Below are 16,009 nucleotides of genomic sequence, written 5' to 3'. Positions count from 1 at the left end.
TTAGTGGTGTTTTTCAGCCTGGATTAACATAGCAATGTGCTCCAGCTGGGCTGCAGAAGAGGTGAGCAGGGCTGATGTATCTGAGGCCTCTCCTCAGGGCTGGCAGCTGGAGCATCTGTAATTCATCCCTGCTGTCTGCAAGGTGACATGGGCAGCTCCATCCCTGTGAGGAGGAACAGGGTGACAGCACGGATGTGCTGCAGGATGGGCACTTCCCCATGTGCGTCTCCAAGCCCCTGGCTGTGTCTGAGAGTGAGGATGAGTAGGGCAGGCAGCAGAAGTGACTGCAGCCAGCCTCAAGAGCTCTTACCAAGCAGCTGGCAGTGAAACACCAACCAAATAACGGCTTGATTGCCCCGTTATTAGTTACTAAATTAATCCTTTCGTCAGCACTTCACAAATGCTGCGCTGTTGGCTCCTGGCCCCCACCCAGGCAAAGGGACACCCTGTCTGGTGCTGTGCCTTCCACACACCATCCACTGAGCCAATGCAGAGGGTCTGGCTGCTCCCCTGTGGCTCTGGGGAGGCTTTGACATCCTTCCCCTGCAGAAAGGGCAGGCTGCTGTGGGGGAAAGGAGCTTTTCCTCGCTTCTTCAGCTGAAAGAAGTGGCTCTGCATGAGGGAACAGAGGATGTAGAGGCGGAATTGCCCATCTTTGGCTGTCATCCCACCACATCAGCTGTCCCCAGCCCAAAAGTCCTGTCACGCACTGGTCTTTAAACCAACACAAGGAATAGAGTTTAGAAGTCTTATCCAAACTGCTCTTACCATTCCAATCCGGAAATAGGCCTGCAGCAAAATGGCTTTTGAATCCCGGTTGAAAGCCATGTCCTAGTTTAAGCAGGGATGAAGGTTCAGCCTTGCTTAGTGCCTCATGTAGAGCCCTCAGGGGGAGATCTGATTTCCCAAGGAATCTCTAACATCTTCCCTCACTGCACTTCCTCTCCTCATTCCCCCCTCACTGGAAACAAGAGCCAACATATACAAGGTTTTTATCCTCAAATTTTACTGTAATTAAAATACAGAGATGCAGAATATTCCCAGGAACACACTGCAAAACAAACCAAGCAAACAAATTCAGTAGGAAACCAATTACAGACGATGAAATGATAAAGAACATGAGTGTTCTCTGGAGCCCAGCGCCGTGCACAGGACTGCGTGGCCGCAGTGATGGATCTGGGCTGCCAAAGGGCTCCTCGGCTCCCGCAGCAGCAGAGCTGGGCTCTGGCATTTGTCCCAGCAGCTCTGTAGCCTTCTCCACCTTCCCACTCATGCTGTTGTTTTCACAAGGATGGGTTTGCAATGGAGACACAGAAATGACCCACCCACAGGGACGAGAGCCAACGGGGGAACCCAGAGGAAATGAAGTGGGTTAAGATTTTCCACACACACATCACAAGGGGATGGAGAGGGGTGGAAGACGTGTACTTCTCTCCCAGCCAGCAGAGCTGGAGGGGACAGATACAGCTCTGCCCTCCCAGCCAACATGAGTGAGGATGCATAACAAGGGTCTGGGTGAGAGCTTTGGAGAGCTCCATCCAGGGGCAGGACAGAAAGCTAAGAGAGGGATTAAAAAGAAAGTGAAGAATAATGAGATGAGTAAAGGGAGGAGAGGATGTGCCTGTGGGCTCTTCTCTCATCCAGGGCATGATCCCTGGGCATGGGGAATGTCCGTCCGTGGCAGGGCACAGGGCTGAGGGTAGGGCCACATCCCACCTCCACCATGGGAAAGACCCAGCCCCACCATGGGATGATCATGACAAAAGCCAGGGGGAGATCTGGGGTGGTGAGGAGGAAGCTGACCTGGCACTTGGACCATCCGTTGGGCACACTGATCTATCCAAACGGAAACCCCTAGCAATCAACACTACTACGGAAGCAGGGCACCAGCTGGGCATGGAGCAGACCCCTGCTCCCCAAACCCCACTTCCCTTTCCGTACTCTTCCCTAGGACAAACTCCGCTGTGTTCATCCTCTGACACAGATCCTGTCCTAAGAAATAAATTCCCTCCACTCCCCCTTTTCTTGCTCTCCCACTCCTCACCTCCTCCTGTCACCAGTCCCTCCTCATCTCACTCTCACCTGAAACCTGGTGATCCTCCTTGTACTAACTGCCTTTAGTTCCAGACAAGTGGAGAGCTGCACTCCATTTACTGCAAGGATGCACAGAAGGGCTGACACAAAAAGACGGGAAACCCTCAGGACCCCTATGGCCTTCCTTAATGCAGCTTTATCCCATTTGCCATGCCCGCTCTGCACACACAGTGCCTGCAGACAACAGCTTGGGAAGGATGTACTGCCACCCCAGCAAGAGCCTGTGTGAGATACTGGTTATCCAAAAGCATGAGCATTCAAGGCTAGGTTGAACGGGGCTTGGAGTAACCTGGTCTAGTGGAAGGTGTCCCTGCCCATGGCAGGGGGTTGGAACTGGGTGAGCTTTAAGGTCCTTTCCAACCCAAATCATTCTATGATTTTATGAGCTTCCCATCACCCGCCCAGGGGTGGCTGGTGAAGTAAAGCCCCTCAAGTACTATCTTGTGTACAAGGCCTGGGAGAGGCAGTCAGGAAAAAAACTGTCTTCTGTCCTAATTGGTAAGGAATTGTCTTTCTAAGAGGGCTGTGACAGCACAGCTAGTTACACACAAGCAGCTTTTAGCTCTGGGGTTAGAGCTCGCTTCAGGAGCAGCCTGTGATACGGAATAAGAAATGAGATGTGCGCAGGAGGAGCAGCGAGCAGAGACGCAAACACAGCGAACCGTGCTCCTGGTCTGCAGGGCGTTCGAGACAAAGGAAGCACAGACAAGACTTCTTCTGGCCTTGCCAGCTGCCACGAGCATCCCACAAAGCGCAGGCACACATCAAGGCCTGATCCTTCTGTGAGGCTGCTGCCTTCAGAGACAAACCCGACACGTCTGGGTCAACTTGGCCTTCACCAGAACAAAAGAGACAAAGCGAGGAAACGCACGCACATGGCAAATGCTGTTTCCTCTTCAGAAACAAAGATGTAGGTTAAACCACACTCACGCTAGCAAGAGTCACACACTGTGGAGATCAGCGACTTCTTTCCACTGCTAATAGCAGGGACTACCCAGCAAAGGGTATGGAGAGAAACTAACACCAGCACAGGACACAGTGACTTACGTCACGCCCGAAATGTGGATTTAATAAAGGTCAGAATGAAAACTGCTTCACAAGCCCAAGAACACTCAGCAAAAATGGGGGGGGGGGGGGCCGTGTACTTCAATATTCCCTGATGTCTGAGTCCTAAGCACAAGAGAGCAGCCAGGAAGCACAATGACCTCCAACGGGAAACGAAAATCAAGGAAGCTGGCTTCAATATCCAGAAGACAGGGCAGAAAGTAAACAAACCACACAGACAAGGGCAAAGGGATTCTTCACATTCCTTTGGTTTCAACAGACTACGCTCTTGGGCAACAGAGGGGAAAACATCCTCTAAAATATGCCTTCTATTTTGACCAGGACCCTATAGAAAACCTGTATGGAAGTGCCTAAGATGACAATGGAAACTCCTCTGTTTTGCTTCCCTGGCTGAAGCCTGTGGACTGACACACGCATTAACACAGATGCATATATATAAAATACAGCACTTCACTCGCCTGTGCATCCAACACCTAACACCTAGGCTCATCACCTGCCAAAGCCAGGAGAGGAGTGAATGGTGGAGCCTGTGGCTTTCCTCATCCCTAGAATTACAGAGGACCTTGGAGCGAGTGAATGTGTGTGTGCATGCATGTGTGATGAGCATCACAGGCCAGGCTGAGGATGGCCGTGACCCGCAGAGGGATGCAGGCATCTGGGTTTCTGCAGCACTGCGAGTGCTGGTGGGGCATTTGGTGCAACATGGTCATTTAGAGGGGCCAGGCTGAAGCCCCAGGAGCTGCTGGTGCCCTGTGCAGGCTGGATGCTGCTGGAGCATCCTCCAACATGGTGCAGCCCTCTCAAACCCAGGCCAACTCTCCTGGGGTGCTGAGTGATGGGAAGAGCAACGCTCTCAGCCTCCCATCCCTCACTGCAGCAGAATCTGGGTGGCGTTTGGGAACATGCTTGCTCATGGTTCCTAGCGATGCCTGTGGAGTGAGAGTGTGGCCTAGAGCCCAAATGCCCCTGTTGTAGGTGGAGATACTGCAAGGACTTCAAGGGTCAAACCCAAAGGCCCAGTTGGTAGCTCTGTGGAGCATCACCACCTGCGCTGCAACATCACAGAGGCCTGGCAGATGCCACTGTCAGCTCCTACCCCAATGGGAACATACAGCAGCTTTCACCCTACTGCCTCTCACCAACAAAATCTATGCACAAGTTGATGGCCTGGGACATATCATACTCCTGTGAGTCACAATCCCTGGAGCTGCTCTGCTGAGTTTAAGGGTTCCTTCTCTGAAGGGTGCAATTCAGCCAGGGAGTAAGTGACTGGGTGCAGCTTTGTGGGATGGGCCCTGCAAAGAACAGGTAAGAGGTGCAGGGCAGGAGGGAAGTTTCCCCCTCTTCACAGTATCCCTCCTTTGTGTCAATGGAACTTTCTTCTATGGTTCTCTGCCAAGCAGATCCCCAAAACACACCCCCCAGAGCCAAGGGAAGGGGTGTTTCGGAGGATGTCCTCCCAGCTGAAGCTGAATGTGACTACACAACCCACACTTCAAGCCAGGCACAGTTCCTCCCCCTCCTCTGTTACTTCCCCCATCTCCAGGCAGATGGAGCCTGACACCCGCTCCCACCCCTCTGTGCTTACAAGAACAAGGAGGGAGGAAAGAAACTGCAAGACAGAGACAACGGTGCCTTTAAAGCCCTCGGAGTAAAGATGGTTCCCAGTAGGTGATGGGAGCGAAAGGCATTGACAGCGGCTCTGTGAGCTCTGAGCCAGGCAGGCGGCGCTGAGCAGGCTGCAGCCGGAGTCCGCTCGGGTGCTTGACCCTCCCTGAAGCGGCTGGTTCCAACTCAAAGAGGTGCTGTGTAGGGGGACAGTATGGGCAGGTCGATCTTCCCGCAGGGAGCCGCGATGGGGATTAGTCAGCCTTGTCCTTCTTCTTTGCGGTGAAAGGGACTTTGCTGGCGACCGCTCCGACGCCGCCGGTCACCGCCGAGACGCTGCCCTTCACCAGTCCGACGCCAGCGGCGGGGACGCTGGTCACGGCTGTCTTGGTGAGCTCCAGGCTCTTGCTGCCCACCCAGGCAACTCCTCCCAGCGTGGCGCCCACGGCTCCCCGGGTGATACTGAACAGGCCGCCCGTCACTCTCCAGATCACCCCTGCCTGCTGCTGCGGGTGGTCCTTGCTGGCATCTGCAGGGAGACAGGGAAAGGGGAAGTCAGTAGCGTCCACACCAGAGACCTTCTCCCTGGACACCGCTTCCAGCCCAGGAGGGTTGTCCACCATGTGTGCGCAGCGCCTTGCAGCTCCTCATGTCTCAGTACCTGAAGGAGGAACCAAGGTGATCCCAAGCTACAGCAGGGACTTTGGGAAGGTAGGGAGTGGGAGCAGAATTGCCCATGTGACAGAGAAGGGAAGAAGGTGGCTCAGTTACAGCCCCAAGCGCGCAAGCCTCAGTGCTACAATGCAAATCAGATCTCCCTAACAAGAGATGTAATTCCCCTCCCTTGTGTGTTGGCCAACGCCAGTAAATCAAAGATGAACACCAGCACAGGAGGCACACTCTGCACACAGCAACATCTGATGTTTGCATGGCCTGCAGGTCCTCAGAAGCATCTGTTTGGAGACAGGTCTGTGCTAATGTCAGATGAGGGACTAAGGCACAGCGCAGACCTATCTGTGAGAACTGTAATTGAGCTAGCACAGATAGCACACTGCAGTAAAGATACAGTGACACAAGCGTCACCTCAGGTTGTACAAACCCTCTGGAGATCTCAGCTACGTATTTAATGGTGTTAAGACAGTGCTTAAAGTTGCTACATCATGTCACTGCTGGTTTACCTGTGCCAACTGGATCAAGGCCAGCACGACATAGCCACCAAGCTGCCACCGCACCACCCCACAGCACTGCAGGCACAACGTTCACAGCTCACCACTTCTTGGGGAAGGGCTGGCTCTGAGCTGCTGCTCAGGGGATTCAAACCTGACGGCTCTCGTGCTGGCTTCCACACAGTCCTCTCCCTTTGCATGCAGGCAGCAAAGGAAGAGCTGCTCTTTTCACGGGACAAGATATTCTGGATTCTCCAAGTCCTGATTCACTGCCAGTGCTGCACACGAGATGAATTACTAATAATTGCAAAAAACACAACAAAGCAATCCTGGCAGGGAGAAAAGCAAGCGCCAGCTGGAGATACAGGATCCCTGGAGCAGCAGCAGCAGCCCTTCTAGCCCATTACGTACTCAGAAGAGGGACTGCACAGTGCTGATGCAGCAAGAGGGCTTTAGCCCCCTGCTAAACGCACAACCCATTTCCTGACAAGTGGGGAAATGACAGGAATGGAAATGGCTTTATGAAAGCCTGCACAAAGCGATGGAACAGCCATGCCCCTGCAGAGAGCCCAGGACAGGGACCCTGCCACCACCAGCCACCGCCTCACTGCAGCACCCCAAGGAAGGAGCCAGGCTGCACTGCACAGGTAATGGCAGGTAGCAGAGATCCCAGCCCTCCCACCACACTCAGCTCCCCTCACCCCCTTTCTAAAGCTCCCCAAGAAGAAAGCCCTTTGCTTATCCAGCCCATCAGCAGCTTCCTTCCTTGAGTGTTAATAACATTCCAGGCAGCAGGAAACTACCTGGAACCCCCCCTTTGATATCTCCACCCACTGCCATTTCCAAACAGATTAGAGCCAACACTGAAATGTGGATTTGCTTTGCCAGCAAGCAGAGACCTTGGGAGTGCTGGGAGGCTGGCCCAACTGCTCATCTAGTTGCAGGGCCTTCGCACACTACACACCCTGGCTGATGGAGATGTCAGACCTAGTCAGTCTAAGCAAACATCTTCCTCTTACTGTTACTAACTCATCTCATGCCGTGCCTTCACCACATCTGTTAGTCTGTGTACTTCTGCCAAGCTATCCTCTGAATGCTTCGGCGCAGAGACTATCTTCCCGTTGTCCGTGTGTCACACAACACAGTAGGGTCTCTAAGTGCTGCTGGAAAACAAGCCTTTTTCTTGCTTTTTTGTTCCTCTTTGTTAAACAAACCAAACATAAGTCTGACAGAAAACAGCAGCAGCAGCAGGGCATGGATTTTATCCTTGGAAGCACCAGCTGCCCTGGGGTGCTGGATGCACATGGCTGGAGGGGCAACCTGACCTTGCCAGAGCTGCTGCCTCTGCTACCCGCTGGGGCAGACGGGAGGCCAGCTACTCACACCAGGGGCTCTCAGACTGCACTGTGTTACCTGTCGAAAAGGAGGATTTTCCAAGCATCTTAGGAGACAAATAAAGATGTCTTCAGATTCAACCTGCTTACTTACAGGGACTTAATAGAGAGGTTTAAGCAAAATGATTTGATTCAGACCTGGGGCCCCCAACACAAGAGGGACATGGATCTGATGGAGTGAGCCCAGAGGAGGCCACAAAGATGCTCTAAGGGCTGGAGCACCTCTGCCATGGAGACAAGCTGGGGGAGTTGTGATTGTTCAGCCTGAAGAAGAGAAGGCTCCGGGGATACTCTTGTAAGAGTCTTCTAATACCTAAAGGGGGCCTACAGAAAATCTGGAGAGGGGCTTTTTACAAGGGCATGTAGGGACAGGACAAAGGGGAATGGCTTTAAACTGAAACAGGGTACATTTAGATTAGATCTTAGGAAGAAAATCTTCACTACAAAGGTGCTGAAGCCCTGGCACAGGGTGCCCAGAGAAGCTGGGGCTGCCCCATCCCTGGTAGTGTTCAAGGCCAGGTTGGATGGGGCTCAGAGCAACCTGGTCTAGTGTGAGGTGTCCCTACCCGTGGCAGGGGGTTGGAACTGGATGAGCTTTAAGGTCCCTTCAACCCACACTGTTCTATGATTCCTCTGACTGTGTTGCTAGCCAGGAAAGAGGGGGGCTTCTTCGGAGGAAGCTGCATACAGTAGCCTAACCTAGACAAGGCATGAGCCTGAATCAGGTAGTGTCACGATCCCTTCATAGGTATTTTTGTCATACGGAGTTTCTGATGCAGCCTAGGCAGCTACATTTCTACCCAGTACACAACGTATTGCTTGCCTATTCCTCAACAATTTCACTGGGTATCTCTTTTTCTCCCTTCCCTCAGTGCTCCTGAGACCTCTTGGCTCCATTTCCAGTTCAGTTGCCAGCCTTCCAACTGCTGCACACAGCTTATCCAATACAGCATTTTGTATTCTGTTTTGAGACCGAGGGTGGGAAGAACAGAGGCATCCAGAAATCCATTCAACTGTAGAGCAGGGCTCAGGGAAAATCAGGCTGGTCCTCAGAACAAACACCAGCCTCCAGGATGGCAGGCCTTGTTTTTCCATTCCCCTCTCAGGGGAAGCAGGATCCTTTGCATCCCAGAGGACTGCAATGCAGAAGCTCTGGGCATTAAACAACTAGCGGTGTGCTCCGCTGCAGAACCAAGAGCTATATCAAAGCAGCAGTAACCTTTCTGTCTCTCCCCAGGTACACCTGCACCTGAGGCTACCTGTATGGAAATGGCAGTGGGTGGAGATATCAAAGCAGGGTTTCCAGGTAGAGTTATCTACCTCTGTAAGAGGATTTAGGCCTCTGGAGCTGCCCGGTTATCTGAACACCAGTAGTGTGAAAATCTCTTCCACGATGAATGCTTGCAGGTGGATAGCCCAGGGACCACAGAGAAGGAGGCAACTGCAGATGCAATTGAGGGGCACGTTCCTCTGCCAGCAAAGAGCTACAACATATTGGAGAAAGTGTCAGGAAATACTAATGAAGAAAGACAAGGACAAAGGTTCTTTCTGATTAAGCCAGGCAGAGACAATGAAGCCGCAGTGCACTGGAGCACCAGTGCTCGCACGCTGCCTGTAGCAGGTCTGAGCTACTCCTTTGGTCCTGAAAACCCCACAGGTAGCAGGGAGGAGGGATGCAGGAGCTGGCCCCAGGGGGCTGTGAGGCTGTTCCAGAAGCATCTTGACAGCTCCAGCTCAGAACAGAAGCTGTACCATAAAAACCCCAAACAAACTCAGGTCTGAATAACGTTACGAGAGAGAGAAACCCCTTGTGACCCTAAAAACAAGAGATGACCCCCTGTTCATCCAAACCTGGCAGCAAGCTGAAATAGGTTGGATTTGTTCTATACTCCAGATGATGTGTCGAAAGCTTTCTAGCCATCCCTGGTTAGCTTGTCTTCAGGACTGCAATAAACCCCACAGTAAGCTGTCATGTAAGATAAGCATCAGATTTACAGTGCAAATTAGTCTCTCAGACAATGGAGTGAGCTAAGCATTTTGTTGGCACAGAAGAGCCCAGATTAAGGGTGAGACAGACAGCAGAGACGAAATACACAAAATAATCAGAGAGACAGACACACAGCCTGAACAGGGGAACAATTCTGTACCCTGAAGCCGGCTGCAGCCCATGCTGCTCAAGAACTCTTCACCATCTGCCAAGCCCTTTTTCCTTTCCATCCATGACCTGGCCTTTTCAAGGGTCCCTTCAGCTTCACTTCACTCACTGTCAGTGTCCTAGTTTTGGCTGGGATAGAATCCATTTTCTTCTTAGTAGCCAGCACAGTGCTGTTCTGGATTTAGGATGAGAATAATGTTGATAACACAATGATGCTTAGCTGTTGCTTAGTGGTACTTACTCTAAGTCAAAGACTTCTCAGTCTCTCATGCTGTGCCAGTGAGAAGGGGCACAAGAAGCCAGGAGGGAGCACAGACAGGACACCTGACCCGAACTAGGCAAAGGGATATTCCATACCACAGCACATCATGCCCAGTGCACAAACTGGGGGGAGGTGGCTGGGAGCCACCGGTTGGTGCTTGGGTATCAATCAGGGGTGCTGAGCAATTGTATACTGCAACCCTTGTTTTTTTTCCTTGGGTTTTATTCCTTCCTCTCTCTCTCCTCATTACTATTATTATTATTATTATTGTTATTAATAATTTACTTTATTTCCGTTATTAAACTGTTCTTAACTGATAAGAAGATAACTGATAACTGATTCTCGATTCCCTCCCCATCCCACTGGGAGCTTAGGGGAGTGAGCGGCTGTGGGGTACTTAGCTGCTGGCTGGGGTTAAACCACAGCAGTCAGTTTAGAGCAGAAGAAAAATTGATGAATAAAACACACTCTTGTATGAGTGCCAGCTCTCTGGGCTGGGGTCAGCACCTCACACAACAGGCTCTCCTCCTCCAGCCCTCTGCAGTCCCTGCTGGCTTCTGTCCAGAGCAGGGGTCCTGCCTGCTGGGGCTCCCGACATACCCAGGTCTTCTCATCTGATCCTGACAGCATCTCAAAGCTGCTGTGGTGACTCCTCAGGGCTTTGCTCTGTATTTATATGGTGAGACAAAACAACAGCCTGCTCTGGTGCCTGGTTCAAATAGCACTGGTGTTATTCTTCCCTTTGGCCTCTGCTTGCACATGATACGAGAGGAAGGGAAAACTCTACTTTAAAAAGGACTTGTGCAAGTTGTTCCTTCCTCCTAACTTACCAGAACAGCCCTAAGCCAGTGTCAGTGTCACTGGTTCTGCATCTGTAGGATACTTCCATCCCTCCTGGGCCCCTGGGCGGGGGAGCTGGGCTGGCTCAGAGACCAGAATGTAAATAGTCAAGGTCATCAGTCTGGCCCACTGCAGACCCGAGAGGAAGGGATGAGGTCACCAGTTTGAGCCTGAATTACACCTCTGGCAGCTATTAAGTGACCACTGGTGGATTCAGGCAGGTTCACCCACCTCGAAAAACGTGTTCTGGAGAAACAAGTCAGGGCTGGAGGGTCAGCTGCTCACACAGATCTGCTCCCAGCCTTGCCCAGCTGATGTTTAAGCACCACTGAGCAAATCGCTCTGACCTTTATTACCTCTGCACCACTGTGATTGAGAATGTGTGATCGTCTAAAAGCCTTGGTTGTTGAGTCACAAAGCGTGGACGGGAGAGAAGTTTCCAGTCCTGATGTTTCTTGGAGAAAAACCTGAAAGCTTGATTCAAGTGCACTCTTAAGGCGCTGAGAACCCCAAATGGGATTATTGTTATTTTTAACCTTGTGATTTCTCCAAGCCTACCTTAATTTGAAACACATCGGGCTGGCGCTGCTGCTTCTCTTCCCCTTCTGTAAAGCAAAGCTGAAGTTAATGATCCCTATTTCCTTGTATTGCTGCACTGTCATGAAGGTTAATTAGGTACAGTTGGTGCGGTGCTTTAAACGAGGAAATTGTGTTTGTATTGTCATGACTGGCGCTGACAGATTCCTCTTGACATTCTCAGTAGAGACGCCAATGTCAACTTCCAATTTATCTCTGGAGAGGTTTCCTGTTTCCAGACAAGTCACAAAGGCAAGAGAAACACTCGCCCCCTCCCCATGCACACCAGCCTGCTATTGTGTGTATTGTGGAGCTACAAGAGTTTATCCTGTAGCTGAGACTTGCCATTTGGACGATGCACTCCTAGCACCAGAGCCCAGTGACTGCCGGGCACATACAGCATCTAGCTGTACACCACCCAGCAGGACTCTCCTCCATGGAATGGCCAAAGCTGCCTTCTTCCAAGCCTCCTGCCTGCAGCTGGAGAACCACAGGATCATTAGGGCTGTAAGGGACCTCTGGAGATCATCTGGTCCAACTGCCAAGGCAGGGCCATCTACAGCAGGTTACACAGGAACACATCCAGGCAGGATTTGAATGTCTCCAGAGGAAGAGACTCCACAACCCGGTGGGCAGCCTGTTCCAGGGCTCTACCACGCTCAATGTAAAGCTGTCCTTCCTCATGTTGAGGTGAAACTCCTTGTGGTTTTGTTTATGGCCATTGCTCCTTGTCCTGTTACTGGGCACCACTGAAAAGAGTCTGGCACCATCCTCCTTTTGAGATACTGATCTGCATTAATGAGATCCCATCTCGGTCTGCTCTTCTCCAGACTAAACAGGCCTGGCTCCTGCAGCCTCTCCTCATTAGAGAGATGCTCCAGACCCCTGATCATCCTTGTGGCCTCCACTCGACACTCTCCAGCAGCTCCTTGTCCTTCTTGTACTGAGGAGCCCAGAACCGAACACAGTGCTCCAGATGTGGCCTCACTAGAGGGTAGCAGAGGGGGAGGATCACCTCCATTGACCTGCTTTGCTGATCCCTGTGGGGCACAGCATTTATGGCTGAGATGATGGAACTGCCATTCATGTCCTTTCTGTCATTTTAGCATCAATGATCTAGGCCCTGCAGTGTCACAGGCAAAGCACTACACAGAGCACTACAGAGTGTGTGTTTGAGCACTCATGCTTCTCTCCTGCCATCAATGCCGTGCTGCAGCTGGTTGGGAACGGCTTCGTGGGCTCAGCAGCTCTGCTCTCCCCAGCCCTGCTCTCCCCACGTTCTGAGCGCTACAAACCCAAGACCAGCAAAAATCCTAGAAATGCCACGTTGAGTTTAGCCCTGGAGCTTTCAGCTTTAGCTCTGCAATCAGCGAGATGCACTTGTCTCCTTCTGCATCAGGATTGTTCGGGAAGCTGCTGCACACAGCAAAACAGGGCAGCTGTCTCCACAGCCCGGCTCACCCCAGGGCCCTTCACTGGCACAACAAGCTTTAATTGCTCCTTGCACATGCCCCAGGAGCAGTATTAACTGCTGAAGCATCTACCTTGAAGCACTGAGAGACAGGGTTCAGGAGGGTAAACGAACAGTGATATGGAGTGGTTTGTTTTCCTCAGCTAAGCCTTCGGGGAGAAGCAGGCAAAGCTTTGACTGCAAGTGTGAGGCTTAGAGTTGGCTGGGACTTTTCCAACTTTTTTTGCTGGGAAGCATCATGTCACCAGAACAGAACTGTTTGTAAAGACGTGGTGGTATTGTTGAAACTTCCACTGAAAAGAGGGTTCAGGGAGATTGGCTCCAGAGCAGCTAATAACTAACTGGTTAAAGCATCCGACCAGACTTGAGTCAGCCCAAGGGCACTCCCCAGCCTCACACATACCCACTAAACGGCCCAAGCAGCAGCTGAATGCCATTTTCACTCTTGCTGTTGAACTGTTCCACTTTGCAAGAAGGGATATTAATTGGAGGAGGAATATAAACTTGTCCTCTTGCTTTCCAAGTACTTGCAATACCAGAGCCAAGATCCGCCCTGAAATGGGGCAGTTTCTTTGCTTTGCCCTCCTGCAGAAGGCATATGTTTTCTTGATCCAGAAACACCTTTTTCTTTCTTCTATAGCTGAGTTTCCTATAACCAGGATACCCTGGAACCCTTTGGATTCTTAATTCCTTATTTCCCCTCTAAGTTAACAAGACTTCAGCTACTCTGATGGCATAGACTTAATCTCTAATGGTGCTGAAAGCCAGCATGGCCCACAGCCCAGAAGTAATGCTCCTGCTCTAGGAAAATACAAGTGGACAGACAGCACTGTCTACTAGAAAGGACATGGATCAGGTAGGAACCTGGAGACCCAGCTCTGCTCTCAGCATTATTAATGACCTGTTGTGTAGCAGCTCCATCTCCTCTGCTTCCTCTTCACCTCGCTGGGCTGTTTCAGCCATGGTGACTGCCCAGGAGCTAGTCTCAGCTATGCCGAGGCCAGCAAGATGGGAAAAGCAGGAGTTCACCCTTTGCAGCAGGGGAACTAATGAGCACTAATTGGCCTCATGATGCCTCTTAGAGACAATCTCCCAGCTCCTACCCAAGTACTTAACCTCTCAGAGAGAAAGAAGTGCTCACTGGGACAAAGCCTTTGTAAATCTGCCATCCTCTGACATAGATCATGAGGGCTTAAGGATGAGGACTCACCCTTTTTATAGGCTTTTTCGACAGAGGGTTTAAGGAGACCCTTGTCTCATTTGAATCAAATGTCATCTCCCACCACACTGTATGGGGTTGTAAGAAAGATAAGCCCACAGAAGAGTCCTAAGGGCAAAGCTACAAGTGGCCTTGCCCATTCAAGGAGCAAATCTGGACATACCACTTCCATCTCCATCATGACATCTTTTTCTCAGTGTGGAATACATGCAGAAGGTCAAGCTTTTGCTGCTGGCCAGAGAGGTTACTAAAAACCCTACAGGGTGTCTCAAGGCCACTGACAGAGTGGAGAGATGATCCCAAAAGGCATGAGATTTCAGTCTGCCCCAGAGAACTGTGCACGGTGGCTGCTTCCTCCCTACTACTGCCAAGAAACTGCAATGGTACATTCTGGCAAGTCTGAACAGTAAGGGACAGCTATCAGTTGAGCTATCCCTTCCCTCTCACTTGTGTTAAAAGCATTGCAAGTGGCCATCAGACTTTGTCTGAACTTTATGTCCTTGTCTGCCTTCAATTTCCATTCTCTGCTCTACCTATGAGCTCTTGACCAGTCAAGAGGTTTGCTTAAAAGCCTGGCAAGAAGTAGCCCATAAAGCTGCACCAATGGCTCTAGTTGGAGTCTCCTCACCCCAACACTGAGATTTTGGATCACAAGGCCAGGAATCACCTCTTGCTGTGAATATGAGTTCTTGCTCTCACTTGGGGATCTGTGGGTGGAACCGGAATAATCCAGGACATTCAATGACTTTCAGTGGCCTCAAGCTTTAATGGTCTGAGGAGCTTTCAGACATGAGATCTGATTCCTTACAAACAACCCTTCCTAGCATTTATGCCCAGGCTGAAGGGACCATCTTTTTAAGCCTGCTTTTTGACCCATGCTAGCTCAGCTCTTGTCAGGGCACATCACCTGCCCTGTCAATTCTGTAACAGTGGTTGCACATTCTTCACTGAGCTGCTTTCAGCTGCTTGTGACATACCTGGCACAAAAAGACCCCAAATGAATCAGAGGCTCTTGTTAAACATCCTTGTTAATTCAGCTCTGATAAAGACACAGGAAAAGAAAAGAAAAAAAATCAATATTTGTTAAGTGTAAAAGGACAAAATCCATAGAGAAATAAAGGTCATTTTCATGGTTCCATGAGGCCCCTACAAACAATGGAGAGTAAATAACATAATCTAAGCTTATGTAAGAAATGACTTTTCTTCCATGCTCTAATGCTACCCAGTGGATTTCAAACAAAGGCAGACTGAGCTAAGCCTCCTCTGTCCAATGAGCCTAAAAGTCTTTCCCACGACAACATTGCTCACAATTTATCAAGGATTCCCTGAAGTTTGGTCCCAGCAGCAGTTTGGGAAGGGGCACAGGACTGAAAGGGAGTCACACTGAAACAGCAGGAAGGTGCTTCAAGCCCCTAGGATCAGGCATCAGAAGTCTGATTGTCCATCAACCACCATGAATACTTTGTGTACCCTGCACCTTATTATTAAAGGCTTAATCTGTCTGCCTTACGGAAACACGTGACTGTCACTCACACAGTCTACAGCTGAGATATCCGAGAACTTGTCCAAAAATACTCCCAGTAAAGTTGGGAACATATCCTGCCTTGCTAACAGGGGAAAACCCAGGTTCAGGCATTTCCCCTTCCCACTCCTGGAGCAGCTGTGCAATGGACGCTGATGCTTTCCAGCAGGATGGCTGGCACCAGGGAGAAATCCCCCATTTATTCTCATTATGTGCTCCCAACCTCTCTCCAAGGTACGTGAGGAACTGAAGAAAAATATGGATCATGGCTTAAAAACCAAAGCCACAAACTTTAATTGACCTAAGGTCTGAATGAAGATTTTTCAAGTCAGAGAAATGACCCATTCAGCCCAGAGGCTCTCCAGGAGCCTGTCCATCCAAATGATAACAAGGCTGTTAAGCCACAAGCTGTGTGCTACAGAAGCAGCTGAGCTGGGGATTTACTGGGGAGGAAGGAATATGCTTGCCTGCTCATGCTTCTGCATGCCAGCAACGGGCAGGATAAGCCTTTGTTATTCTGCTGGTGGGAGGTGTTCAATGGCATAGTCCCAAAAACTTGTTCCCCACCTCATCTGTCAAAGGGAGAGTGCTGCAGTCAGGAGTGGGCAGGCACACGGTCCTTGGGATGAACAGGCAG

At 50.8% G+C, this 16,009-nt stretch overlaps 1 protein-coding gene across 6 annotated transcripts in view; it reads right to left on the bottom strand.

The window, feature by feature from the left end:
• Window positions 1–982: 982 nt before the first annotated feature.
• Window positions 983–16,009, bottom strand: part of LOC134172580 (transmembrane protein 263-like) — a 211,294-nt gene continuing 196,267 nt past the window's right edge. For all 6 annotated transcript variants that reach the window (XM_062635788.1, XM_062635786.1, XM_062635787.1 and 3 more), the window contains one exon: window positions 983–5,296. In XM_062635788.1, coding sequence (XP_062491772.1) covers window positions 5,022–5,296 — 275 coding nt within the window. In that variant the 3' untranslated portion in view covers window positions 983–5,021. The remainder of the gene's footprint in view (window positions 5,297–16,009) is intronic.

This window comes from Pezoporus occidentalis, unplaced genomic scaffold (genome assembly GCF_034315485.1).
Source record: "Pezoporus occidentalis ecotype Australia unplaced genomic scaffold, CSIRO_AGI_Poc_V1 ctg46, whole genome shotgun sequence".
NCBI lineage: Eukaryota > Metazoa > Chordata > Aves > Psittaciformes > Psittacidae > Pezoporus > Pezoporus occidentalis.
Note: the sequence above shows the minus strand (reverse complement) of the source record. Positions and strands in the feature narration are given on the sequence as shown.